This window comes from Eubalaena glacialis, chromosome 2 (assembly GCF_028564815.1).
Source record: "Eubalaena glacialis isolate mEubGla1 chromosome 2, mEubGla1.1.hap2.+ XY, whole genome shotgun sequence".
Lineage (NCBI taxonomy): Eukaryota > Metazoa > Chordata > Mammalia > Artiodactyla > Balaenidae > Eubalaena > Eubalaena glacialis.
Genome location: NC_083717.1, coordinates 190,955,625 through 190,981,641, shown reverse-complemented (window position 1 = coordinate 190,981,641; position 26,017 = coordinate 190,955,625). Strand labels below are relative to the sequence as shown.

At 47.1% G+C, this 26,017-nt stretch overlaps 1 protein-coding gene across 2 annotated transcripts in view; it reads right to left on the bottom strand.

Annotated features, from left to right (window-relative positions):
* Positions 1-26,017, bottom strand: part of WDR25 (WD repeat domain 25) — a 138,697-nt gene that overhangs the window by 46,440 nt on the left and 66,240 nt on the right. For both annotated transcript variants that reach the window (XM_061181258.1, XM_061181259.1), the window contains exons 3-4: positions 13,955-14,102; positions 1,189-1,319 (exon numbers count right to left, since the gene is read on the bottom strand). In XM_061181258.1, the coding sequence (XP_061037241.1) occupies positions 1,189-1,319; positions 13,955-14,102 (279 nt within the window). The remainder of the gene's footprint in view (positions 1-1,188; positions 1,320-13,954; positions 14,103-26,017) is intronic.

The window sequence follows — 26,017 nt, the reverse complement described above, 5'->3', positions numbered from 1 at the left end:
CTCCAGAGAAAACTGGGAGGAGAGCATTCCAGGCAGAAAGAGCAAAGTGCTAAGGCCCTGAGGCAGGACTGTGCTGGTGTGTTCTAGGAAAGGCAAGGAGGCGGGTGGGGCTGAGGCTGAGCGGAGATCATGAGGCCTGGTGGGCCACCGTAGGGACACAGCTTTTCCTGTGAGTGAGACCTGAGCCTGGAGGGTTCTGACCAGAAGAGTGGCACATCTGACTTCCACTGTCACAGGCCACTCCGGCTACTGTGTTGAGAACAAACCGTAAGGGGTCGGCGGGGCGGGGAAGACAGATACCAGAGAGGAAACTACTGCAATTATCCAAGCAAGAGACAAGGGCAGCTTAAACCTGAGTTACGACTGGATTTGCCGATGGTTTGGGTGTTGGGGGGATGACAGGAAGAGCGGAGAAAGGGATGATTCTGATGGTTTGGGCCTGAACAACCAGAAGGATGGAGTTGCCACTTCTTTTTTTTTTTTTTTTTTGGCCACGCTGTGTGGCATGCGGGATCTTAGTTCCCTGACCAGGGATCGAACCCATGCCCCCTGCATTGGGAACGTGGAGTCTTAACTGCTGGACCGCCAGGGAAGTCCTGGAGTTGCCGTTTCCTAAGTTAGGGAAGCAACAGGAGCGGCAGGCTGTGGTTAAGGACGGGAGTGGACATCACTTCTCTGTAGGACTGACGGTGACCAGCCTTTAAGCCCCAACGGGAACACGGTCTCCTCCGAGAAGCCTTCCTTACACTGAGCTGAGCTGAAAGCTCACCCGCTCTGAATGCCGGCCCCTCCCTCCCCACCACCCCTCCTCTCACTCACACATACACACACACACACACACACACAGAGCACTCCTCCACCCCACTTATTTGTAGCCACATATTATTCCCTTGAGTAATCTGAGGCTGATTCATTTTATAACATCTGGAAGCATTTGCACACAGTAGGTACTCAACAAATATTTTTAGTAATATGCTGTATAGAATTGCACCTTTGATGCTTTAATAATCTAACAACTCAAGGATGTTCTTTCAAAACATCTAAAAATTATGCTTCCCACTGATTAAATATTAAGTGGTAATTATTCCATCTCAAGGGTCCTATATATAGATGCTGACCCACCCCCAATCATTCAAAATGTCCAGGCAAGCTTTCCTGGAAAGGCCATGTGAGGAAGAGGGGTGTTACCTTGCTGGTCCTTATGTCCCAAGCTTTCATTTCAGAGCTGAAGCCGCCACATACGAAAACGTTGTGGTCTCTTGGATGAAATTTCAAGGTAGTGATTCTAAAGTCACTTTGACCACTGAATAGCTGGGTGCCTACAACACGAAAAGAGAAGAGAGGGTTAGAAAATACCCAGATCACAAACTAAATAACTTAGCACTAAGATGCCATCTGATATGGAGCCACGGGAAAGCGCAGCCCACCTGGGCCTGAGGCGGCCAATGGAGACTTTCTGGAAACACAACAGCAGCGGCATTTGCCCTCACTCTCTGGCCACCCGGTCCTCAATTAGCTGAATCCCCCCACCCCCAGGGATAAACAAGATGCCTGAATCCACCTTTTAGGCGCTCTGTAAACATTATGCACATCAACTCGTTTCAAGCACATAATCGCCCTAAATCCAGTTTGCAGCTGAAAAAACCAAGGCTCAGGGAGACTGAATAACATTTCCAGAGCTACACAATTAATTTTGTTAGATTATTTACTGGGAGTCTAAAAACCAAAAGCAGGTTGCTCCAAAATGATTCTTTTTAGGATCAGCATCTTACAATCACACCCTCATGATAACCCATCAATGGTTTGCCATAGAGCGTGGCGCGTGGGGTGGCATCAGACTCTGAGCGATAAATGAGAGTGTGACGTCACAGTGGCTCAGGCCACAGGTTGGAGGGGGTGTGTGGACCACCTTTTCTATCTGCCATGAAACTGCTGTCAAGTGCTCCTGGATGTTGTGCAAACGTCTGCGTGCACACACATACCTCTGCTGTGGAAACTGTCTTCCTATCACTGTGCTCTCTTAGAGGTAAGCCATAAAAACACCAGAAATGTCGATCATTTAGAGCAGGTCAGACTCGGGGAACAGATCTTTTGTGCTGAGCCCAGGTCTCGAAAGCCAGCATGCCTTCCTCTACACGGTGCCACAGCCCAGGAGGGACAACCTTGAAACCCTTCCCCTGGACTGAGGCAGTGGGCAGTTAGGGACGTAAGAAGCTGGATACCAATGCAACGCCAAGATCTCAAGCATCATCTCCTCTTACGGGAACCCAGGAAGTACACTTGGTCCTTCAATTCAGAGAGCGCTTCCGGAAGGCTGCCCTGCTCTGTGTTTAGGACCACACTTTAGTTAAGTGCTCCACCAGCTCACCAGGTAAGGAAATGAAAGTCATCAATTGGTCCTCTTGAGAGTTACAGCAGAAGCCTTGATAAGTCCAATTTGCCTAGATCCTTGGTCTCCAAACTTGTCTGACAGTACATCCCAGCCATGAGAAACCCTTAGGCACATACCGCCAACACATGTATATTTATTTATAAGTTACACAGTGTGCTACTGTACCAATATATTATGAACATGAAAGCAATTACCAAAAAAAGAACATTTTGAAGGATGAGACAAGGATAAAATAAACAATATTTTTAAATATATTTTAATATGCCATTTACTAAGAGTATCAACAAACCTCTTGGAAATTATTAAATCAAATGAGTTATAATAATTTTAGTAAGAGCAACAGGACTGAATATGCTTCCATTTTATTTAAATGTAGGGACCTTTTTGTGACTCAGTGATTTGACAGTAGCCCGGTTACAGCTTGAGTTTACACACTGAAGTCTGTCAGAGCCCCAAAGCCTCCTTCCAGAGATGTGAGGACCCAGAATGGAAGACGTTTACCACTAGCAACAGGGGAGACATCTTCCACTTCCATCTACCACTGATGCAAAGGATTTTGTGAACAATTTGCTAATAAAGCTCCATTTCCCCTAATGTCAAATAATGGCTCCTGCAACTAATCAGTGGGTATTACTGTATTCTCATATTTTTAACAACCTAATTCAAAATCCACTGAAATTTTCATTTACAGGATTTTAAAGCAGGGTTAGAAAAACACTGTTCCCAGGTTAAGAGTGCTGACACTGAAGTTTTTAATAGGTGACACATTCACATCGTTTTTGGCAACAAAAATTACAGAATGATATAAACAATTAAAAACATCTGTTTTCAAAGTGTTCTCTCCATAGTACAGATTTCTTGGAAAGAGGCTACTCTCTTGTTCTTTGTTCAAGCATCACCTTTACCTTGATGGATGATTAAGTGTGTTGATTTTTTTGTAATATCTTCTAAGGGCCTACAATTGGCAGTCAGTTGCCATCAGAGAAAACTCTGGAAACACTTGGCTTTTTGTAAATGAAGACTCTATACCCCTTTAAGCTCAACAAGCCCCTTAACTATTTTGCTGCAAAATGCAATGCACAAAGATTTCCACGGTCATGCTATGTCATCACAATGCTGTCACGAGCTGGCCAATTTGGGTCGTTCCACTGATTACGGTGAAGGGACCCTAACGAGCAGCCTAGCTGTCCCAGCTGAGAGAGCAGTTAAGGCAGATGTGGTTCTCTGCCTGGTGGAAGGTTGAAAATCCATTTACAACTGGAATTATAAATAGCACTCTGTGGCAAGAGGGACAAAGCTTGATACCCGTTCTTGAATTACAGGAGTATTAAAGAAGGACTGACGTGAACAAAGATAGGGAAGACGTGATTCACCAACAGGAAATGAGTTGTTCTAGGGGTAGTAAGACAACTTCTTAAATTATACTAATATTGCTGTCATAATACTGTTCTTCTAATAAGTAAAGAACTCTTCTATAAAAGCATGAGGAAGATGAGCAGACTTGTAGTATTCTGTGTGCTGTCTCCCTCTCATTAGGTCAAGAGACAAGCAACACTCTCGAGTAGACCAAAAAATTCACTTCCCGAGGAATTAGTCTAATTGGAAACCTGGTATTGCTTGTTCTTATTCTTCTTTTCCTTTCCTGAAACTTGTCTGGGACCCAAACTCTTCCTCGCCTTTTCTGCTACACTTCGGGGTCAGGAAGCAAGCGTGACATGCCCGGTTAGCAAGCCCCCCTCTCGGGGAGGATGGAGCAGGGGGCCGCCCACCCATGCGGTACTGTGTGCCCTGGGGATGGGCTTCACGCCTGCAGTGCTGGCTTCAGGAGCTTCGCTCCAGCCAAGGGGCTGGGGAAGCCACATGGGGGCCAAGGGCGAGGGACTATCATCACATCCCCGCGATGGAAAAGGAGCACAGATGTCTCTGCGACCCTCACACCGGCGCGAGAAGGCCCCTGTAGGCCAGAAGTCTTCTCTCCAGACAGATACAGCTGCGCCTAATGCCGACTTCTCGCTCATTTGGAACTCACTGCCAACCCTTAAGTCCAAAAGGAAAAACAAACTCTATATGCCTGGAGAAAAAATTCTCCCTGTTTCTTGGACCATAGCATATACCATATGCTTATTTCAGGAAAAGCAGTGAATTAGCCATGTTTTTTTCAAAAAGTGCCGTGACAGTCTTGCCAATAATGGGGGAAAGAGATGAGAGGAAAAGTGAAAGTCGAGTTGCTAAAAGATAATGACTGAACTTTTTTGCTGAAAACATGTATTTCTGACTACGTTATTCATCGTCAATCCCCTAAAGAGATGGAGAGAGAATCTATGTCTTTTAAGTACTAAAATTTTCCAGTTAGAAGACAAGCTGTAATTTATATTTTTTCCTACTTTTACTTGTCATAACTAGGCCTTTACTGTACTTCTTTGTTAAGAGGGACCAAAACGAAATTTTTCCATTTTTGAATAATAATTACAGATACCTATTGGGAAACACGAGGTAAGGAGGTCTGGGGCAAGACTGCGGCTCGGAAATCAGGACCCCAGCCATTGCCACCCAGCAACCTGTTCCAAGTGGGAGGTGATACAGCAGAGGGGTGGAGAGTCACACGCACCCGGGTCCCACCCCGGCTCTGCCACTTCCAGTGGAGCGACCTTGGGCAGGGCCCTTCACTGCTGTATCACACGCCCTCATAAACACACGTCTGTCGGGAGGGCTGTACGGAAAGCATCCTAGAGGGCCTGGCAGACAGCGAACAACAAAGGGGAGAACTCTCACAGTTTGAAAAAAAACTAAACCTCAAATTATTGAATTCACCCTTAGTTAAACTGAAAGCTAAAACCAAGGGATATGAGTTTTTAACAGCAGGGAACTTGAGAGATTATTGACGTTGAGTTTTTGCTCTGAGGCTATGAGAATACAATGCCCTGGACTGGCCTTTACATTTAGTTAAAGAGATACAGACAAAGGCTGGTAAATATTTACCAGAAACTGTCTTGAAGGTGATAGCCATACTGGAGGTGAAGGTCCTTTGCTGTCAGATGTGTTCCTACTCTGCAACTTTTCATAAATGGAGTAGCTTTTTTTGTTTGTTTTGTTTTTTGTTTTAATTTTCTTTATTTATTCTCTTTATTTTTTTTTATTTTTATTTTTGGCTGCGTTGGGTCTTCGTTCCTGCACGTGGGCTTTCTCTAGTTGTGGCGAGCGGAGGCTGCTCTTCCTTGCGGTGCGCGGGCTTCTCATTGCGGTGGCTTCTCTTGTTGCGGAGCACGGGCTCTAGGTGTGCGGGCTTCAGTAGTTGTGGCTCACGGGCTCTAGAGCGCAGGTTCAGTAGTTGTGGCACACAGGCTTAGTTGCTCCACGGCACGTGGGATCTTCCTGGACCAGGGCTCGAACCCGTGTCCCCTGCATTGGCAGGAGGATTCTTAACCACTGCGCCACCAGGGAAGCCGGGAGTAGCTTGTTTATCGCATCCCCTCCTGGGCAATGCTACTTTGAGCACAATGGTTAGTTGTATATAACCTTTAACCGTGAGACTTATCTGGCTTGTTTACATGTTTGTTATGGAAAATTCCATTTATTCAGTGCATGCTGCTGATGAGAAACCGAGTTTTAAAATATTTAGTCCACTAACACTGACTTTATTGATCTTGTTCTAATGAACTCAACCAGTATAAAAGAACTGTTCAGACTCTCTTGGAGTTAGGAAAAATCACTTCTTTTCCTCCTTGAATCCATAATGATACAAATAAACTATAAATCGCCATTAAAGCAGAAACATGTTTAAGACAGAATGCAGAAACTCAGCTGGTTCTCTTGACACTACTAGCGCTGCCAATGCACCGTCACCAGTATTGCTATGACAAGGCAGCTGGTAAGGCTGGCCAGGCTCCTCCTCGGGGGGTCCCCCCTCTTTCTCAGGTGGAGACACCGAGCTTCCCAAGGTGGCCACCTGCGTGGCCAGGCAACACTGCCTGTCAACCCTAACGCCTGCCCTGTGGGACCCTATCGTCACGAGGGCTCCAGGGCGCTGAGGGGCCTCCTCTGCCCCTCAGCACGTCTGGCCCCTGGCCCAGTTCCTGGCCCGTAAGAAGCACTTGACACAGGTCAGGTGAAACCCAAGTACGGGGCCCCAAGAAAGAGCAGGGAAGCTCATGCCCTCCTCTCCAGAGAGATGGCGCCTATCACGCCCAGGCCTGCCTGGGGCTTGCACGTGTCATGCCACAACCCTGCGTGGGAGGTGTAATTACCCCATTTCTCAGCGTTGGGGGGATGGGGGATGGAAGCCCAGAGAGGTGAGGCCTCGTCCAGGGCCGTGCGAGTCGGCCACCCTGGGACAGAGGCTGGACCCGTGTGACCCCGGAGCCCGCCCGCGAGCGATTCGTGACCTTTCCTTCTACTCAGCTCTGCGTGCACATCACAGGCTCGGGAGCCGGTAGGGGAGATGCTGACGGGGGATTGGCTGCCGCTGTCGGCTGGTGGTGATTGAGCTCGTGTTCCCAGGCAGGCGGCGTATGACTCATTCCGCGAAAATCAATATCGTTACACTCATCCTCTGGGAAGTATTCAGCCAGCTGTAAATTTAACCCTCCTGACTCAAAGTTAACGAAAAAAGGAGCTTACTAAGTTTCAAATCAAACTCTGTGAATCAGAAACAAGGGCCATCTTGGCACGCCGGGCAGAGTCCCAGGGAGGGTCCAGGCCAGAGTCAGACGGGCCCGTGTCTGCACGCTCCCTGTAGATAAGCTAGCAGCCCCAGGATCAGCCAGCAAGCCTCTCAGATCCGTGGGTTCCTAATACGTGAAATCAGGATAATAAATCTTACCTTCAGGGCTTGTTGTGAGAATTAGAAATAATGCACGTAAGACAGCAAGCCCCAGACAAATGACAGGCCCGACAGACAGTAGCTGCAGCAGCAGTAGTGGTCACAGAAGAAACAGCAGTAGCTGTTGTAGAAATTTCTTTCATAGCAAGTTTGGCCACTGCATTTAATTAACTGGACAAGACTGAATTTTCCAAAATTAAAAAAAAAAAAAAGTTCTCCACTTGCAAACAGGTCCCGAAGGTACAACTTAAGTTGGTTTTCTGGGACTCGGAGGTCACCACCAGGACCACGAACAAGCCGTGACTGTGCTTAGGCTCCGGGGTCAGTCAACAGAGGTCGTCCTACCTACAAAGGGAGCCAAACTGCAGTGCAATCGCAATTAAACACACACAGAGATAAAAGCATCACCGCTGTGCAATAATGGTAATGAATGAAATAGTGCCGTTGATTAAAAACCACCTTTGATTTATCCAGAGGGCTGGCATGAGCTTAACTAGAGGCAGATGACTAGTCAGACGTTTGGGGAGGCGTGGAAGGACCTCGAAGGCAGGTTCTAAAGTGTGAGATATGGGGCTGGCAGGGGCTTTACTCAAGCTTGGTAACATCTGATTTAATATCCACAACTAGGTCAGCTTCTTACCCCAAAGCTATACGCAAAGAGGGGGAGAAATCGAGGTTGGGACTGGAGGGAAATACTCCTCAGAGCGGAGGAGAAGAGCGTGGGTGGGAATGGGGACGGGTGCCCGGGATCAAGAGGGCACAGCCCTGAGAACAGACTCGTTTAAAGGAGGGCCGGGAAAGGGATGCCGGTGAAGGAGCGAGCTTAGGAGAAAGTGGGACTCCTTTGTGTAGAGGAGTCTGCGGGGTCCCGCCTGTACCTGTGGGACGGAGGACAGGAGAGCAGGCAGCTGCCCCCGGGGCAAGAGGGCACCGGCGTCAGCTCAGACCTCACTGGGCACAGAGCTCTGCACAGCCTCCATGTCTGGATCTAGTAGTAAAACCCCGAGGACCAAAGGAGCAATGACACGAGACGTGCCCACACCCTCGGGAGCTCCAAATCCATGCCCGCTGGCAGGAGACCTTCCTGCTGTCCGCTGGCACATGAAGGACACCTGACCGGGTTCCTCTGAGATGTTCCAGAAAACACTCATGGTGCTCGAAAGCCTAAAGGCTGGAGAAGCCCAGGCCCCTCTCACCAGCGCCTCCCAGGAGACCCGGGGTCGGGGGGCGGCACCGCTCTGAAGGCTTTAGCCCAACAAGGAGCCCCCCTGCAGCCACTTCTCCAAAGCCGAGTGAGCCCCTGACACTCTTCTCCGGGCTTTTAATATGGACGCTTCTCACCCTTCCTCTGACAAGTGTTTTAAAATCGTCAGGGCAAACGTTTCTCCTGCTGGAACGGCGGCTGTCGATAGCCGGAGAAGCACCCCTCAGCCAGTCACTTCATCAGAGGGATCAGTCAAGATCAGTCTGGGCGCGCTTTCTTCCCAGAGGCCCCGAGTTATCCTCGGCAGGTGGTGAGCCGGCTGCCCAGGTGAGAGCCAAGCGGGCTCCCCCGGAGTCGGCTTAAGCAAACTGTTTGGTCACAGCCCAGAAACACACGCGGTTGAGGGCACCCACTCTTGTCCTTCAACAGCCAAAGCCTCTGCCAGTCACATGGGCCGGAGCTGAACCCCAGCTCTGTCACTGCAAGTCATCCAACGCACCAAGCCTCAGTTTCTGAGCCCATGAAATGGGGATAAAAACACTTCCCTCATAGGTTAGCATGAGGACTAAATAAGCAGAGGGCCTAACATCCACTTATTCATTTTGGCTTGATACAGGCCAGGCAGGGTGCCAGGAACCAGGGCTACGCGGCCCACAGCCTGGCCCACAGAGAGCACCCAGCCAATTTGTCATTCCCCTTTCCCTTGGAGCATTCCTGTGATGGAGGCCCCCGTCGTGATGCAAAAACAAGGGAGACACCAGAAGACACTTCTTGGAAAAGAAAAGTAATGATCATTTATGGGTCCAGTCCCCGTTGGCCACTCATGCCCATGTACCATGACCCCCACGGAAAGACACAGGGACCCCAGAGCAGGAGAAGCCAGGCAGGGGCTGGGGGCAGCAAGGACGCGGGAAGCGGGGTCTGAGCGAAGAGGACACCCACTCAAATAAAAGGCACGTGCGACCCATCACGAGGAGGAAGCTGCTACCTCACTCAGGCCATTTTGTCACGGAGCAGCGAAGGATGGAGGAGAGGCTGGGAGACCCTGAAAGGCGGGCTTCCTGCCCGTCTGCCCCCAGACCCACATGTGCGGTCAAGAGCCACCTAGTAAGCTGGCTCGGGGGGATCTTCGGGGGCTTTTGGAACTGAGCCACCAAAGCTGCCCCACTTGGGAAAATGGTCCAGCCACTGGGGCTCTCTGGATGCTCAGAGGAACAAGGCCATGATTTCCCACCTTCTGAAGGGCCTTGTGGGGCAGGGACAGGGAAGGGAAGGGCAGCCTTTGCTGAGTGCTCGCCGTGCAGCAGGCACTCTGGATACGTTATCTCAGCTGTTCCCCTCCACGACCCCAGCCGCTGGGCATTGCTACCCATCTCACAGATGTGGAAACGGAAGTAAAGGAAGCTTCCCCAAGGACGCCCGGCTTGGGTAGGTGGAAGAGCCGTGTCTGCACCCCATCCAAGCTCCTCCTACCACACTGGGCTGCCTCCAGCATCCGGGAGCTGGGACTGGGTGGCACGGCCTGGATGCCCCGGATGGGCTGGACACACGTCAGGAGAGCTGACTGGGCACAGGAAGGAGGACAGGGTGCCCTGCCCATCCAGGGCCCTGGGGGCTCCAGGGAAAGGACCATCTCCTGTGCAGCCAACAAATGCAAAGTTCGAGGCCCCACATGCCTCCGAGGCCTTAACAGCCAGGCTGGGGGCGATGGTCTAAGGGGTGGAATCTGCAAGAACCAGTACCACTTAGAACTGAACGAGCTCAAGCTCTTCGGGGGCTTTTGAGGAGACTGGCTGATTTGGTTTGCCGGACAGCTGACTCATAAAGCAGGCGGCACTCGGGCCCTGGTGGAGTCGAAGACCAGCGCTCCCCGAGGCCGCCTCAGCCTAATGCACCCGAGACGTTTTGTTAGGAAGATTACAGACTGAAATGATAGCACCAAAAATAATTAATCTGTGAGCAGATTTTATTTAAGTGTTGATTCATGGTTGTTCTATAAGCCAACAGCCCGTCAGAACTATAAATTAACGAGATAAAATGTTGCTGGCCCTCCATATTTCAGGCCGGGTATTGACGTTTTAGAATCCACAGATTTTTAACTGTATTGACTGAGGACACCAGGATAAATGGCCTTGGCGCCAAATACCCATTAACGACAATGGGCACCGAGTGACTAATTCCCAGAGCGCTGCGGTGAGAACGCCCTGCGTTGCTTTCTCCTGGCAGGGAGTTCTAATTAGATTGAAATGAAAAAGCCAAATCACCAAGGGCGGAAAGAGGCAGAGCAAGTGAAAAGGAAGATCAGACTCAGGGACGAGAAAGGACAGGGGAAGTCAAACGAGGCCAAGAGCCACGGGGGCTGTACACAGAGAGGCCCCCGCACACCCTGGGCCAGGCGGGGTGCCGGAATGAGGCGTGGGCGTGCATGCAGACCCCACTCCGGTGGCCCCTGATGAACCCACCACCCCCGCCTGGCAAGGGTCTCCTCAGCTCTGCCTCATCCGCACACACGCTGAGCAGCTGCTCCGAGCCAGGCCTGGCCAGGTGACAGAGACACAAAGACCACCTGGATGGGCCCCATCCTCAAGGAGCTCCCACACTAGCCATGGAGATGGACACAGAAACCAACAACCCCTCAGTGGCAGAGGTCCCACCCAGGGGCTGGAGGGCTTCCCCAAGGGCAAGGCCAGACCCCTGGACCCTACCCACCAAGCAACAAAGGACATCCAGTACGCTGACCATGGTAGCCCCAGCCCAGGCCCTGTACAAGTAGCTGCTGAATGAATGAAAGTGGGCCTTCAATAGGCAAACCAGGTGGTGAGCCCATTCCCAGCAGAGGGGTGGAGGGGAAAAGTGCCCCCTCATCTCCCCCGGGGGACGGCAAAGCCCTGAGGGCAGGGCCATGCTTTCCCTGTCCCACCCAACACACCACAGCTGGAGAAGCAGCTGGGCCCGGGCCAGACAATGTTCCCTCCAGCGAGTTCTACCACCAGCTGGGCAGGGCTGCCACATCCCCTCCTGCAGCTCCCCACCCAGCCTCAGGTCACCAACCCGATACAGCCACCAGGAGGACCTGCCCAGGGTGCACTGGAGCCATGATTCTCTCCTGCTCCAAACTCAGCAATGGCCCCCTACTGCCACCTGCTGTGGCAGTGCCTAACTGGCCAGGTGAGAGGACTCTCTGTGAACGTCTGAAAATGTCAGAGCCCCCCCAACTCACACACACACACACACACACACACACACACACACACACACAATGGTAATGTCTGCTTAACATCTGTTGATTGAGAAGATCGATCATGACAAAGGGCCTCTAGGAATCCATTAATGTTATCAAATGAACTTGTATTTGATTAACACGACAGCATCACCAGCATGTGAGAAGCATCCCTTCTCCACTCTTGGGCAGGCAGCGCAGGTACCCATGGGTGCTCAGTGACACTGGACTGGGGAGAGGCATCTGGGGAATGCGCACCCCACAGGCCAGGAAGCGCATGGAGCCCGAGCTCCCGTTCCTGCACCCCCAGACTCACCTCCCCCAGCTCCCTGCACCCCACACTTCCACACACACCACGTGGTTTATGTTCCTGAACTCCGTCCTCATTCCATCTGCTGAGAACCCACTTCCCTCCCCCTCCCCAGCCCCCCTCCATCCTGATTCTCTGTCCCCCAGTTCCTGCCTCAGCTTGGGTCCCACTTCCTCCAGGAAGCCTTCCTTGATCTCCCAGACTAGATGTCCCTGCGGTTCCTATATCTCTCTCCATCACTGTACCCTGGGACTCTCTGCAACTCTGTCTCCCCCAGCGGATGTGAGCTTCTCCAGGGTGGATCCTGGGACTTATTCACCTCTCTGTCCCAATACCGAGCACGGTTTATTGGACACACAGGTAACAAAGTATAATGGTCAGGCAGCCAGCTTCAGAGCCTGGCAGACCTGTGTGCATCCTGCCTCAGCCGCTTCCTGGTTGTGCCCCGGGCCTGTGTGTGACGAGGGGATTCCGGTGGTGCCAGTCTCAAGGGGTGAATGGGGCCTCACCCCATATGTTAAGCTGCAGAGGAAGGCCTTGCACACAGTAGGTGCTCAGTGACAGTACCTGCTGCTGTCATCAACGACCCAACTGTTACCGTCACCCAGTGGCACCAAACCCCCTGAGCCTCGGCTCCCTCTCGGAGGGGCTCACAGGAAGATCACGGTCTTTGTTGCGAAAAAGAACACCGTACACTCAGCACTGTGGAAGGGCATGGGGTTTGCAGCTGCACGGACGTGGCTCCAAGTCCCCGCCTGCCTTGCACCACTGGGAGGCCCTGAGCCAGTCACTCGCCCCTTGGAGCCTCAGTCTCGTCACCTGTGAAATGGGGAAAACAATGGCTGGCAGGATTGAAATGTGCACAAAGCCTGTGGCACAGTACCAGCCGCCAACACAGCCAACAGCCTGGCCAACACCCCTACTGACAGCACACGGGGCCCAGTCAAAGGAGCTGCATGGCTTCAACAGGGCCGTCCCCTAGTGACCCAGCAAGAGAGGAGGACACTCCAGGTGAGGAACAAACCCGCTGCATCCAAGCTGCGGGGCGGAGCTGGGCGGCTGGACCCCGGAGTGATCATCCCCTGTTTGCCAGGCTCTGGGAGAGGCGCGGACCCCAGTGCCACCACAGCTGGGCCAGGCAGGCAAGGGCTGCCTGAGGGCTCGAGGGACGCCCCGGGCACTGGTGTGAACCCAGGCCTCCCCTCCTGGTGCTGGCAGTGACGCCCAGCAGAAAAGTGACCCAGGAGGAACCCAGGGAGGAAAAGGCAACGTGGGCGCTGAGGGCAGCCGGCCTGGGGGTCAGGGGCAAGGCTGGAACCCAGGTCTGCGCTCGCTGGCTCTGTCCTCGCCCGAAGCACAGACAGGCCCCCGCTCCGGGGCTGTGGCCGGATTCATGCTCAACGTGCCGGCTGCATCGGAACGCTGGGGAATGGAAAGTTCCTTCCACTGACTCCCCTCTCCTTCTCGCCCTGCTTGTCAAGAGCCCCCTTAGGATTTAGCCAGCACGAATCCATCTCACCCAAATGCCTTTTCAGTGTGGGCATGAAAGCAGAACTCGTTTGCAGGCTTTCCTTATGAGCTGGAATCATTCCTGACAGCCTTTCAGCGATAATGAATTGACAGGAATTCTAAACTGATTCCAACCAAAGGACACTGTGATAAAGCTAAATCTATTCCAGTACAAATTGCATGTCAGAAGTTGATTAAAAAGCCACCTCTTTATCCAGCTCCGCAGCTTGGGGCTGGGACAACCTTGGGGCTCTGTCCTCTGGGCAGGTTGGCAGAGGTCCACTGTGAACCCTACGGGACAGTCTCGGTTTCAGGCAAACAGCCTGGAAACACACTTGCCGAGCGTGAGTCTACCCTCATCCCATCTGCCCCTGCCCTGAAACCGTCTGCAGCTTGTGGCTGCAGAATCCCCCTCCCAGAAACCTCCCCAGTGAGAAAGCTGACTCGGCTGCCAGCTCAGAGGAAGGGGCGCCTCGGGGTAATGAAACAGAGAAACACACCTGTTTCGAGGTCTGTTAGGTGCAGGGCGAAGTCGAAGCCACCACTGAGGATGCGCTGGCCACAGGGGGACCACCGGGCGGCCCGCACCGCCTCACTGTGCAGGGAGTAGGTCTGCAAGCAGCTTCCCGAGTCCACGGCGTTCCACACCTACGAGGCAAACACAGCGCCAGATGTCATGAGCGGGGGCCTGATCTTGGGGGCTCAGCTCAGCCCTTGTGCACGGGGAAAAGGCTCTCACAGTGGAACTAGATTCCCAATATTTTACCATCAAAACAATATCTAGATGTTAAACTTCTCTTTGTGGAAATGTAATAAGGCCTTGGGACTCGCAAGTCGAGGGGGAGACTTTCACAAAATTTTTTTCTGGGGGTTAAGGGAGCTCACAAGGAAACAGCATGTCCTGTGTTCTGCCGCTCACCTGCCCAGCCCTTCACACCTGCTTCACACCTGCTCACCACCAGAAAGTTCCAGCCCAGCCTCGCCTGCACCTCTGACATGTGTCCTCCGAGACAGGACTTTCTGAGACCCGTAGTGGATGCCGCACCAGGCCAGGCTACCTGCACGGGTCCTGCTTGAAGACTAAGATCCAAAATAGAGTCTGCCACACCTGTGTTTGCAGCCAGGCAAAGAGCAGATCTCTGCCCGAGGGGCAAGTTGTCCTTTTTTCTGGGAGAGAAAGTACTGCCCCTCACTCCCCCCTGCTTTCCCTGGGGAGCGAGGCTTGTGGCAGAAAGCCCTATGTACACTTAATGACCTCTGAAATGTGTTTTTAAGCCCTCAAGTATAGAACTGTACATTCCAAGGGCCAGGACCACTTGTGCATGAAAGAGCTGTGTTCGGCTTCCCACCAGCTCTCCCAGGAAACTCCGCCGACCACCACACGCCCCAGGGAAAGGCCGGCAAGCGAGGAGCCCAACCAGGCTGGCCCAGGGCCTGGCACGCCGAAGGTGCTCAGCAGTGCTAGTGTCCTCCCCTGGTGTCACTGCAGGAAGAAAGGAACGCTCTCACCTACCATCCAAGGTGGGTCAGAGGATTGAACACAAGAAGCAGGAAGGCAGCTACAGGGCCTCCTGTGTGATGCTGCTGCTTGCCAGCCTTGTGACTTGGCTGAGAAGCTTGGCCTCTTCAGGCCTCAGTCTCCTCCTCCATATAATGGGGATAAGAAGAGCCCCGTCCCAAGGGCAGCGGTGAGGAATGAGTGAGGGCTGGGCACACCGCACCGTGGCTGGCGCACAGCAGGAGCCACGGCGCCGGAGGCTGTGTTTCTTGAGGCATGTAGTGCATGCGGTTCTTAACAGCAGGATTCCCTGACCCTCTCTTATTTCCTTAATAAGAGTAAACCCAAAGCGTGCCCACGCAGATCCACAAACTGGATGTGAGAGATAACCTCCCCTTTCAAAATGAGAAAATTCACCCTGCCACATCCTGAAGGTTCTCAAAATGCATAGGATCAGAGTTCTGAAAGCGTATTTCCCGGGCATATGGAAATGTCTAAGATTAAGAAAACAAGAGGTCAAGAGTAGCCTTGAAAGAATGGTAAGAGAGCTCAGTTCCTTTCTTCTTTATTAGGGGTCAACAGCTGGGGTTTCAGACTGAAAAGCAAAAAACAGCAACATTTACATTTAGAAATATGAACAGAAATAACAGAGGAAACAGCCAGAAGACTTCAAAGCGAAGTGGGAATTCATGGTAGAAAGGCAGAGCACAGGGAACTGCTGTTTTTTCAAAACTATGTACAAGTATGACTTTAAAGGAAAAAATAAAGTAAAATTAATGAACTAGATCTACAGGGTTAACTTGGCTAAACAGTGAAAAGATAACATTGAATACATAAGACAAGCTGCATATATGCAGTATGATGCCATCTAAGTTTTAAAACCACATGGAACACCACCTCACACCCAGTAGAATGGCTTCTATCAACAAAAAAAGAAGAAGAAGATATGTGTTGGCGAGGAGGTGGAGAAATCAGAACCTTTGTACATTGTTAGTGGGAAGGCAAAATGGTCCAGCCACTAGAGAAAACAACACAGCAGAACCTCAAAACATTAAACATAGACTTACAGTATGATCCAGCAATTCCACTTGTGTGTATATGCTCAAAAAATTAAAACCGGGATCTCAAAGAGATATTTGTATCCCAATGTTCACAGCTGCATTAGTCACAACAGCGAAAATGTGGAAGCAACCCAAGTGTCCACTGATGGATAGATGGATAAACAAAATGTGATATATATATACATATATATATATACAATGGAATATTACTGTCTTAAGAAGAAATGAAATTCTGACACAACCCACCACATGGATAAACCTTGAAGACAACACGCTAAGTGAAATAAGCCAGTCACAAAAAGACAGAAAGTATAATTCCACATATGTGGTTTCCCTAGAGTAGTCAAAATCATAGACGTAGAAAGTAGAACGGTGGTTACCAGGGGCTGCGGGGAGGGGGAAATGGAGACTTTTTAACGGGGACAGAGTGTCAGTTTTGCAAGATGAAGAGTTCTGCAGATGGATGGTGATGACGCTGCACAGCAATGTGAATGTACTTAATGCCGCTGAACCTATACTTAAAAATGGCTACGCTGGTAAATCTTACGTGTATTTCACCGCAATTTTAAAAACACACATGAAGCAAAACTCTATCATGTTTCTTTGTGTACTTGTAGTCAGACTATAAAAAATATGCTTGGAGAGGGTAGAGGGAGAGGGGCAGGGTTGGGGGATGGGAGCTGTGAACACTACACTGTATTTCCCCTAAAGAGAGGCAAAGAGAGCGTGAGAAAATGAATGTGCTCTAAAGCAAATATGCCCAAATGTCCCCATCTATTGAACTCATTCATTTAATCATTCATTCAACAAACATTTCCTGGGTACCTGCTATCAGCCAGGTGTTGGGGAAGGGGGAGAAGGAGGTGGTGGAGGAGGAGGAGGGGGTAGATCATAACCCCAATCAAAGACAGAAGAAAAAAGAGACTTACCCTGTGGCACCAAGGCCAAAAGCAGCAACCAGAGAGGTCTGAATTCTTGGCCACGGCCTCCTAAATCAGCCGTGGAAACGTGTTTAAGGAAATCCATCAATCCGTAAATTATCCAATAACTCCCCTCTGAAATGAAAAATGCGTACTTGGCTCTCCTGGTTGATATATACACAACGATAGCATCAGAATCAATGCACCCCAGTCAGCCACTTCTCAAAGTACCCAGGGTGAGGGAGAGAAGAATCTTTGCTAATCGCTCTCCCTAATTGAATTTAATGTTTGCTGTCAGGTTTTAAAGATTAATTCCCAAACACCACGCAGCCTGGAGTGTGTACCTTTTTTCAATTAAGTAATTAGAGAGCCCAATCTGCCTTCATGGAATTAAGGAGTTAAGTCCTCTGTCACATGTGCTAAGATGACTTGATGTATTAACTGGAGACATTCTACGTGTCCAACAAAAGTCAGATTTAGAAAGAACATGACAAGTGAAATGTGGTGCAGGTGCACATTCACTGCAGTTTCTGTGTTCTGGTTACTGAGACGTGGCCCCACCAGGAGTTCCTAACAGTCTCTCAAGACCTATAGCTTTAGCCACTGGTCACCTTCTCTCTGCCTACCTGCCTGACTTTTGTTTTTTGTTGGGTTGGCCAAAAGGTTTGTTCAGTTTTTTCCATAAGATGGCTGTAGTAGCACTTAGTTGTTTTTAACTTCATTCAAAACGATTTTGTTAGATTGTATGTGACAGCTGTCATATCAGCATGCATTTAAAAAAAAGACTTATCGACACATGCACCCCAATGTTCACTGCAGCACTATTTACAATAGCCAGGTCATGGAAGCAACCTAAATGCCCACTGACAGACGAATGGATAAAGAAGATGTGGTACAATGAAATATTATTCAGCCATAAACAGGAATGAAATTGGGTCATTTGTAGAGACGTGGATGGACCTAGAGACTGTCATACACAGTGAAGTAAGTCAGAAAGAGAAAAACAAATATCGTATATTAACACAAATATGTGGAATCTAGAAAAACGGTACAGATGAACTGGTTTGCAAGACAGAAACAGAGACACAGACATAGAGAACAAACGTATGGACACCAAGGGGGGAAAAGGGGGTGAACTGGGAGATTGGGATTGACATATATACACTAATATGTATAAAATAGATAACTGATGAGAACCTGCTGTATAGCACAGGGAACTCTACTTCACTTCGCTGTACAGTAGAAACTAACACAACATTGTAAAACAGCTATACCCCAATAAAAATAAATAAATAAATAAAGACATCAAAATTGGTGAATTTTTGTGTTGCCATTTTAATATTGAAGATGGAAGAAAGAAAGCAACATTTTCGGCATACTATGCTTTATTATTTTAAGAAAGGTAAAAATGCAACTGAAACACAAAAAAAGATTTGTGCGGTGTATGGAGATGATGCTCTGACTGATTGAATAAGTCAAAAGTGGTTTGCAAAGTTTCATGCTGGAGATTTCTCACTGGACGATGCTCCATGGTCAGGTAGACCAGTTGAAGTTGATACCAATCAAATCGAGACATTAATTGAGAACCACTCAGGAGATAGCTGACATACTCAAAATATCCAACTCATGCGTTGAAAATCATTTGCAACAGCTTGGTTATGTTCATCGCTTTGATGTTTGGGTTCCACATAAGTTAAGTGAAAAAAACCTTCTTGACCGTATTTCCGCATGTGATTCTCTACTTAAACATAATGAAAATGTTCCATTTTTAAAACAAATTGTGGTGGGCGATGAAAAGTGGATACTGTACAATGATGTGGAACAGAAGAGATCGTGGGGCAAGTGAAATGAACCACCACCAACCACACCAAAGGCCAGTCTTCATCCAAAGAAGGTGATGTTGTGTATATGGTGGGGTCAGAAGGGAGCCCTCTATTATGAGCTCCTTCCAGAAAACTAAACGATTAATTCCAACAAGTACTGCTCCCAGTTAGACCACCTGAAAGCAGCACTTGACGAAAAGCATCCAGAATTAGTCAACAGACAACGCATCATCTTCCATCAGGATAACGCAAGACCACATGTTTTTTGATGACCAGGCAAAAACTGTTACAGCTTGGCTGGGAAGTTCTGATTCATCCGCCGTACTCACCAGATATTGCACCTTCGGATTTCCATTTATTTCAGTCTTTACAAAATTCTCTTAAGGGAAAAAATGTCAATTCCCTAGAAGACTGTAAAAGGCACCTGGAACAGTTCTTTGCTCAAAAAGATAAAAAGTTTTCGGAAGATGGAATTATGAAGTTGCCTGAAATATGGCAGAAGGTAGTGGAACAAAAGGGTGAATATGTTGCTCAATAAAGTTCTTGGTGAAAATGAAAAATGTGTCTTTTATTTTTCCTTAAAAACCGAAGGCACTTTTTGGCCAACCCAATATTATAAAACAAATACAATCTCTGTAAAAAATACTCAAATTATACAAAAGTGCAAAAAGTAAAACCCCATAGGAATCAACAACAGGATTGCTGTTTCTCTGATTACATTGTAAATAAGTGTTCTGCAAAAAATTTTTCAAAACAAAACAAAGAACCAGAGAAACACAAAGAAGAAAATAAGAGGCAGCTATCATCCCACTACCTGGAGATAATAGCTGTCAGACTTCTGGGTGAATCTTTGCCTCCCGTTTGGCCCTGTCCTGCCAGCTCCTGCCTCACGGACCCTCCTAGTTCAGTCCCAGCTCCTGGACTCCTGTTTATCCTCGTCAGTCTCTGCTGTCCCAGGATATCATTCTAGAGACCGCTGTCAGGCTCACACAGCTTAGCACAAGCCTGTGCAGCCAGTGCCCAAGCCTTCACCAGGCCATTTACCTGCAAAAGTTTTGGGAATCCTTCAGGGTGTGTGTGTATTCAAGGGCTGGAATTGCATTGAATCCACAGACCAATTTGGGGAGATGTCCTAACAACACTGAGTCTTCTGATGCATGAACAGGATATATCTCTCTTTTTATCAATATTTAGGTCTTTAATTTCTCTAAGCAATGGTTTACAGTTTTTTGATGAAAAAATCTTGCACACCTTTTGTCAAATGTATCCCTAATTTTTTCATGTTTTGATGATATTGTAAATAGTATTTAAAAATTTTAAATTTCAGGTTCTTTTCTAATGTAGAAATACAATTAATTTTCTATATTGACCTTGAATTCTGCAAACTTGCTAAACTATTAGTTCTAGAAGGGTTTTTTTTTTTTGTAGATTCAGAAGAGTTTTCTACATAGACAATCACATATGTGAACAAAAACAATTTCACTTCCTCCTTTCCAATCCAGATACTTTTATTTCTTTTTCTTGCCTTACTGCACAGGCTATAATCCCCAGAACAATGCTGAATAGACACGGTGTGAGTGAACACCCCTGCCTTGCTCCTGACCACATGGGGAAAGCAGTCAGTCTTTTACACAGTTAAGTAAGATGCTAGAGGTTATGTTTTCATAAATGCTCCTTAACAGTTTGAGAAAATTATCTTCTATTTCCAGTTTGCTGAAAGTTTTTATCAGGAATGAAAGCTGGATATTGTCAAAAGCTCTTTCTATATCTCTTGAGATGATCATCATATGGTTCTTCTTTTATAGTTCATCAATAGGCTGTATTATATTAATTGATTTTCAAATATTAAGCTAAACTTGAATTCCTGGGACAGATCCTACTTAGTCATGACATATAAATAAATAAATAAATAAATAGATAGATCGATAGATAGATAGATAGATAGATAGATAGATAGATAGATAGATAGATAGATAAATAAATGTTGGATTGATTTGCTAAATCTTATTTCTTCTCTTGGTTTGGTACCACAGTAATGGTGGCCTCACAGAACAAGTTGGGAAGTGCTTCCTCCTCTTTGATTTTCTGGAAGAGTTTGAAAAGAATTGTGTATTAATTTTCTAGGGCTGCCATAACAAAATACCACAAACTGCCTGGTTTAAACAATAGATATGTATTGCCTCGTGGTTCTGGAAGTCAAAAGTCAGAAATCAAGGCAGGATTGGTTCCTTCTGAGGGCTGTGAGGAAAGGATCTGTTCCAGACCTCTCTTCTTGACTTGTAGATGGCTGTCTTCATGTTCACATGGTGTTCTCCTTCTATGCCTGTCTGTCTCCATATCCCCTTTTTATGAAAACATAGGGACTTCCCTGGTGGTGCAGTGGTTAAGAATCCGCCTGTCAATGCAGGGGACACGGGTTCAAGCCCCGGGCCAGGAAGATCCCACATGCCACAGAGCAGCTAAGCCCATGCGCCACAACTGCTGAGCCTGCATTATAGAGCCCGAGAGCCACAACTACTGAAGCCCGCGCACCTGGAGCTTGTGCTCTGCAAGAGGAGAGGCCACTGAAATGAGAACCCTGCTCACCACAACAAAGAGTGGTGAGCAGTCTTCTGCTCACCTGCTTGCTGCAACTAGAGAAAACCCACACACAGCAATGAAGACCCAAGGCAGCCAAAAATAAATAAATAAATAAATTTATTAAAAAAAAAAAAGAAAAGAAAACGAAAGTCATACTGGATTAGGGTCCATGCTAAAGACTTCATTTTAACTTGATTATCTCTATAAAGATCCCATCTCCAAATAAAGACATATTCTGGGGCACTGGGGGTTAGGACTTAGAAATACTAATTTTGAGAGAGACACAATTCAACCCAAAACAAATTGGTACTCTTTCTTACTTAAATGTTCGGTAAAATTCACTAGTGAAGTTTTGGGGCATGCAGTTTTCTTTATGGGAAGGCTTTTAACTATGAATTCAATTCCTTTAATAGAGACAAGGCTTTGGAGTTATCTAATTTTGTCAGTGAGCTTTTATTGCTTGAGTCTCTCAAGGGATTTATCCAGGTAATCTAAGTTGTAGAATTCATTGATAGAAAGTTGATCATAACATTACCTTAGTACTCTCTTAATATCTTTAGAATTTGTAATTAAGTCACTTCTCTTATTCCTAATATTGGTAATTTGTATCTTTTCTCTTTATTCCTGATGGGTGGCTAAAGGTTTATCACTTTCACTGATCTCAAAGAACCAGCCTTTGGCGTCACTGACTTTTCTCTACTGTTTATCTGTTTTCTATTTCAATTATTTCTGCTCTTATCTTTATCTCCTTTCTTTTGCTTACCTTGGGGTGAATTTGCTTTTCTTTCTTTTGTATGTCTTAAAGCGGAAGCTAAGATCATTGATTTGAAATTTTCTTCTTTAATATAGGCATTAATGCTATAAATTACCATCTGAGAACTGCTCTAGCTACATTCCACAAAATTTTATATGTTGTGTTTTCATTTGCATTTGGTTCAAAATATTTTCTAATATCCCTATCAGTTTCTCCCTGGACCCAGAGGTTAATTACAAGTGTGCTGTTTAGTTTCCAAATATTTGGGATATCTGTTATTGATTTTTAATTTAATCTTATCATCATTAGAGAATATACTTTGAATAATTTCAATCCTTTTAAATTTACTGAGCCTTGTTTTATGGCCTAGAATATGGTCTATCTTGGTAAACATTCCATGTACACTTGAAAAGAATGTGTGTTCTGCTGTTGTTACATGGAGTGTTCTATCAATGCCAATTAGGCCAAGTTGGTGATAGTGTTGTTCAAGTCTTCTATACCTTTACTGATTTTCTGTCTACTTGATCTATTGATTATTGAAAAAATGGTGTTGAAAGCTCCAACTATAATTGTATATATGATTATTTCTCCATGCAGTTCTATCAGCTTTGCTTCATGTATTTTAAAGCTCTCTTATTAGGTGTATACATATTTATGCCCTTAATGTTTATGTTCCCAATGTTAAGTATCTAGTGTTATGTCCTTTGATGAATTGACCCCTTTATCATTATAAGATGTCTCTCTTTATCCCTGCTAATATTCTTTGCTCTGAAATCTACTTTGTCTAATATTAATATGGCCACTCTTTTTTTTAATTACTACTAGTACAGTATATCGTCTTCCATCCTTTTACATTTAACCTTTGGTGTCTTTTCATTTAAAGTTTCTTGCAGGTATTGTATAATTGGGTCTTGCCTTTTTATCCAACCTAACAAACTTTGCCTTTTTTTTTTTAATTTATTTATTTATGGCTGCATTGGGTCTTTGTTGCTGTGCAAGGGCTTCCTCTAGTTGAGGCGAGCAGGGGCTACTCTTCATTGCAGTGCACGGGCTTCTCATTGCGATGGCTTCTCTTGTTGCAGAGCATGGGCTCTAGGCACGTGGGCTTCAGCAGTTGCAGCATGTGGGCTCAGGAGTTGCAGCTCGCAGGCTCCAGAGCACAGGCTCAGTAGTTGTGGCGCACAGGCTTAGTTGCTCCGCAGCATGTGGGATCTTCCCGGACCAGGGATCGAACCCATGTCCCCTGCACTGGCAGATGGACTCTTAACCACTGAGCCACCAGGGAAGTCCCTTTCTGGTTACTTTTAAGATTGTTCTCTTTAGCTTTGGTTTCCAGAAGTTTGACTATGATATGCCACAGTGTGGTTTCCTTTATATTTGTCCTGTTTGGGGTCTGCAGGGTGTTTTTTTTTCCTTTTGAATCTGTAAATGTACATATTTCACCAAATTTGGGGAGTTTTTAGGCATTATTTCTTTGAAAAGTTTTTTCTTCCCCATTGTCTCCCATCTTCTCTGAGACTCCAATTATACATATACTATTATATATTAGACAAATATCTCTGGATTGTCCAGAGGTCCCTGAGTATCTCTTTCTTTTTCCCTCTATTCTTTTTCTCTGCTTTCAAGTTGAATAATTTCTATTGCTCTATCTCCAAGTTCACTGGCTGTTTCTTCTCTCACCTCCATTCTGCAATGGAGTCCAAAGCACAAACTCTTTATTTCAGACACTACATTTTTCAGTTCTAGGCTTTCCTCTTTTTTTTTCTTTACAGTTTCTATTTCTGTACAGAGATTTCCTATCTTTTTATTCATTGTGTGTATATTTTCCTTTGTGTCCCTGAGCATTTTTATAACTGTTTTAAAATACTTGTCTGCTAATCTCAACATCTGGATAATCTTGGAGAGAAACTCTTTCTCTTGAATATGGGTTTCTTTCTTTCTTTCCTGTTTCTTTCTATATTGAGTAATTTTGGGTGAAATATTAGACATTACAAAACTTACATTGTATAAACTCTGGATTCTGTTATGTTTCTCTGAAGAACATCAACTTTTTTTAAAACAGGAAGCTAACTTGACTCTATTCACATTTCAAACTTTGTCTCCTCTGTTGTGTGCAGCAGCAGAAATTCTATTCAGTTGTCTTAGTCTGAGCTGACCTGCTTAGAATCTGCCCCATGCATGGGTTCAGGAGTCATCAGAGATTTGGGCAGAGTCTATACACAGAATTTGTGGCTCCCCCCCTCTGACTCTTTCCTGTCTGAGATTTCCCTCGTCACTCTCCAGCTGCTGTAGTTGCCCCAAATTATGGTTCTTCAAGCCAGTAACACTGCAGGTTTTCTATCTGACTTTTAGCTGCTCTGCCTGGCACAGACTGGAGCTTACCCTCAGGCAGGAAAACATAAAAGTAGGAAATTCATCCAGTGCTATTTCCTTCTTCTAAGGGAAGACTCTCTTCTACGTCTGCCTGCTTTTTGTTGTACTCCAATACCTTCGGGTAGTTTGTTGTTGCTTTTGTTCAGAGTTTATAATTGTCAGCTGTGGGAAGGTTAGTCTGATGGGAACTGCTCCTTCATTACTGGAAATTAAATCTAATATCTAATTTTAAGCATCTGGTTTGCAGTAATGGAGAGTAATACGCCACCCTATCTCCTCACCTCCACCCCAGTACTTCGGTAAAAAGTACTGAATATCTCTTTACCCCAGTACTTCAGTAAAAATCTCCCCACATCCTGAATCGTGGTAGGAATATTTAGAAAAGTGAGGGGATTGGAGCATTCATTGTGTGGGTGGGTCACTGTGTCACAGAGATGACGAGAAGGCCAGTGTGATCTACAAACTGATGTCATTTACTGCAGGCATGAATGAGGAGCCAGGAATGATTTAAGGAAATAATCCCATGCACAACACTCTCCCCACCCCTGTCAGCTTCAGGAAAACTTGTAGAGAGCCTGGGAAGCCTGCAGCATTCCTAGCATACATGGTATAGGAGTTTGAACCAATTTCACTTCAATCTCTAAGAGCAGGGTACCTCGGCTGGTATCTGCAAAAATAGTGAGAGCTAAGGCAGCATTTTCATCTTACACCATCCTCCTAAGTGCTTCCTAAAATGTTTTCTATACCAAATGATGCAAGTTCCCTCAAAGTAAAGGTTGAGGAGAAACTTGATCAGAATCTGTAAGTACATGAGCATTCATTATACAGAGAATTCCAAGAAATTATTCTCTCTGTTCAATAAGGTCAGAACAAAGGGAAGGAGTTTTAAATGCCAGCAGAAGATGTAAAGGAGCAAAAAAAGAGTTTTCTTTGCGTAAAAAGGATTAAGAGCAAGATGTCTCACAGAGGTTGCTGAAGAATGCGTGGAGAGTGGAGGCGGGGGCTCTAGAGGTCATCACTCCACCCTCCTTGTGGAGTGGGGAGGAGCCCTCGGCGGCCTGCAGGGTCCCCAGCAGGTGGTACAGCCTGTCCAGCGGTGGGGAGTGCACGACTCCAGGAGGAGCTGGAGCCCCTTCTGAGAGCACTGCAATCTTGGACATTATTCTGAGACAAAATACCACCTCACCTCCTACCTCCAGGTAACAGTAACCATGCATTCAGCCGTACTACACGTAAGGCGTGCTTTTAAGCACTTCACAAGAATTAACTCAATCCTTACCGCACAGTATGAGGTGGGTATTATTATAAACATCATTTGACAGTTGAGATGACTGAAGCACAGAGAGGTTATCTGCCCCAGGTCACACGGTGAGAGGTGGAGCAGAGAATCAGACGCAGGCAGACTGGCTGGAGAGCCTTCAGGCTTAACCATCAACGCTCACCCACCTCCCACCTGCAATGTGCTCTGCGGTCCCATACACGGCTCCTAATCCAGTTCTCTGGACTAATACAACACAAAGTCAGACTGAGTCCTCTTCCCACGGACAGCTCTTT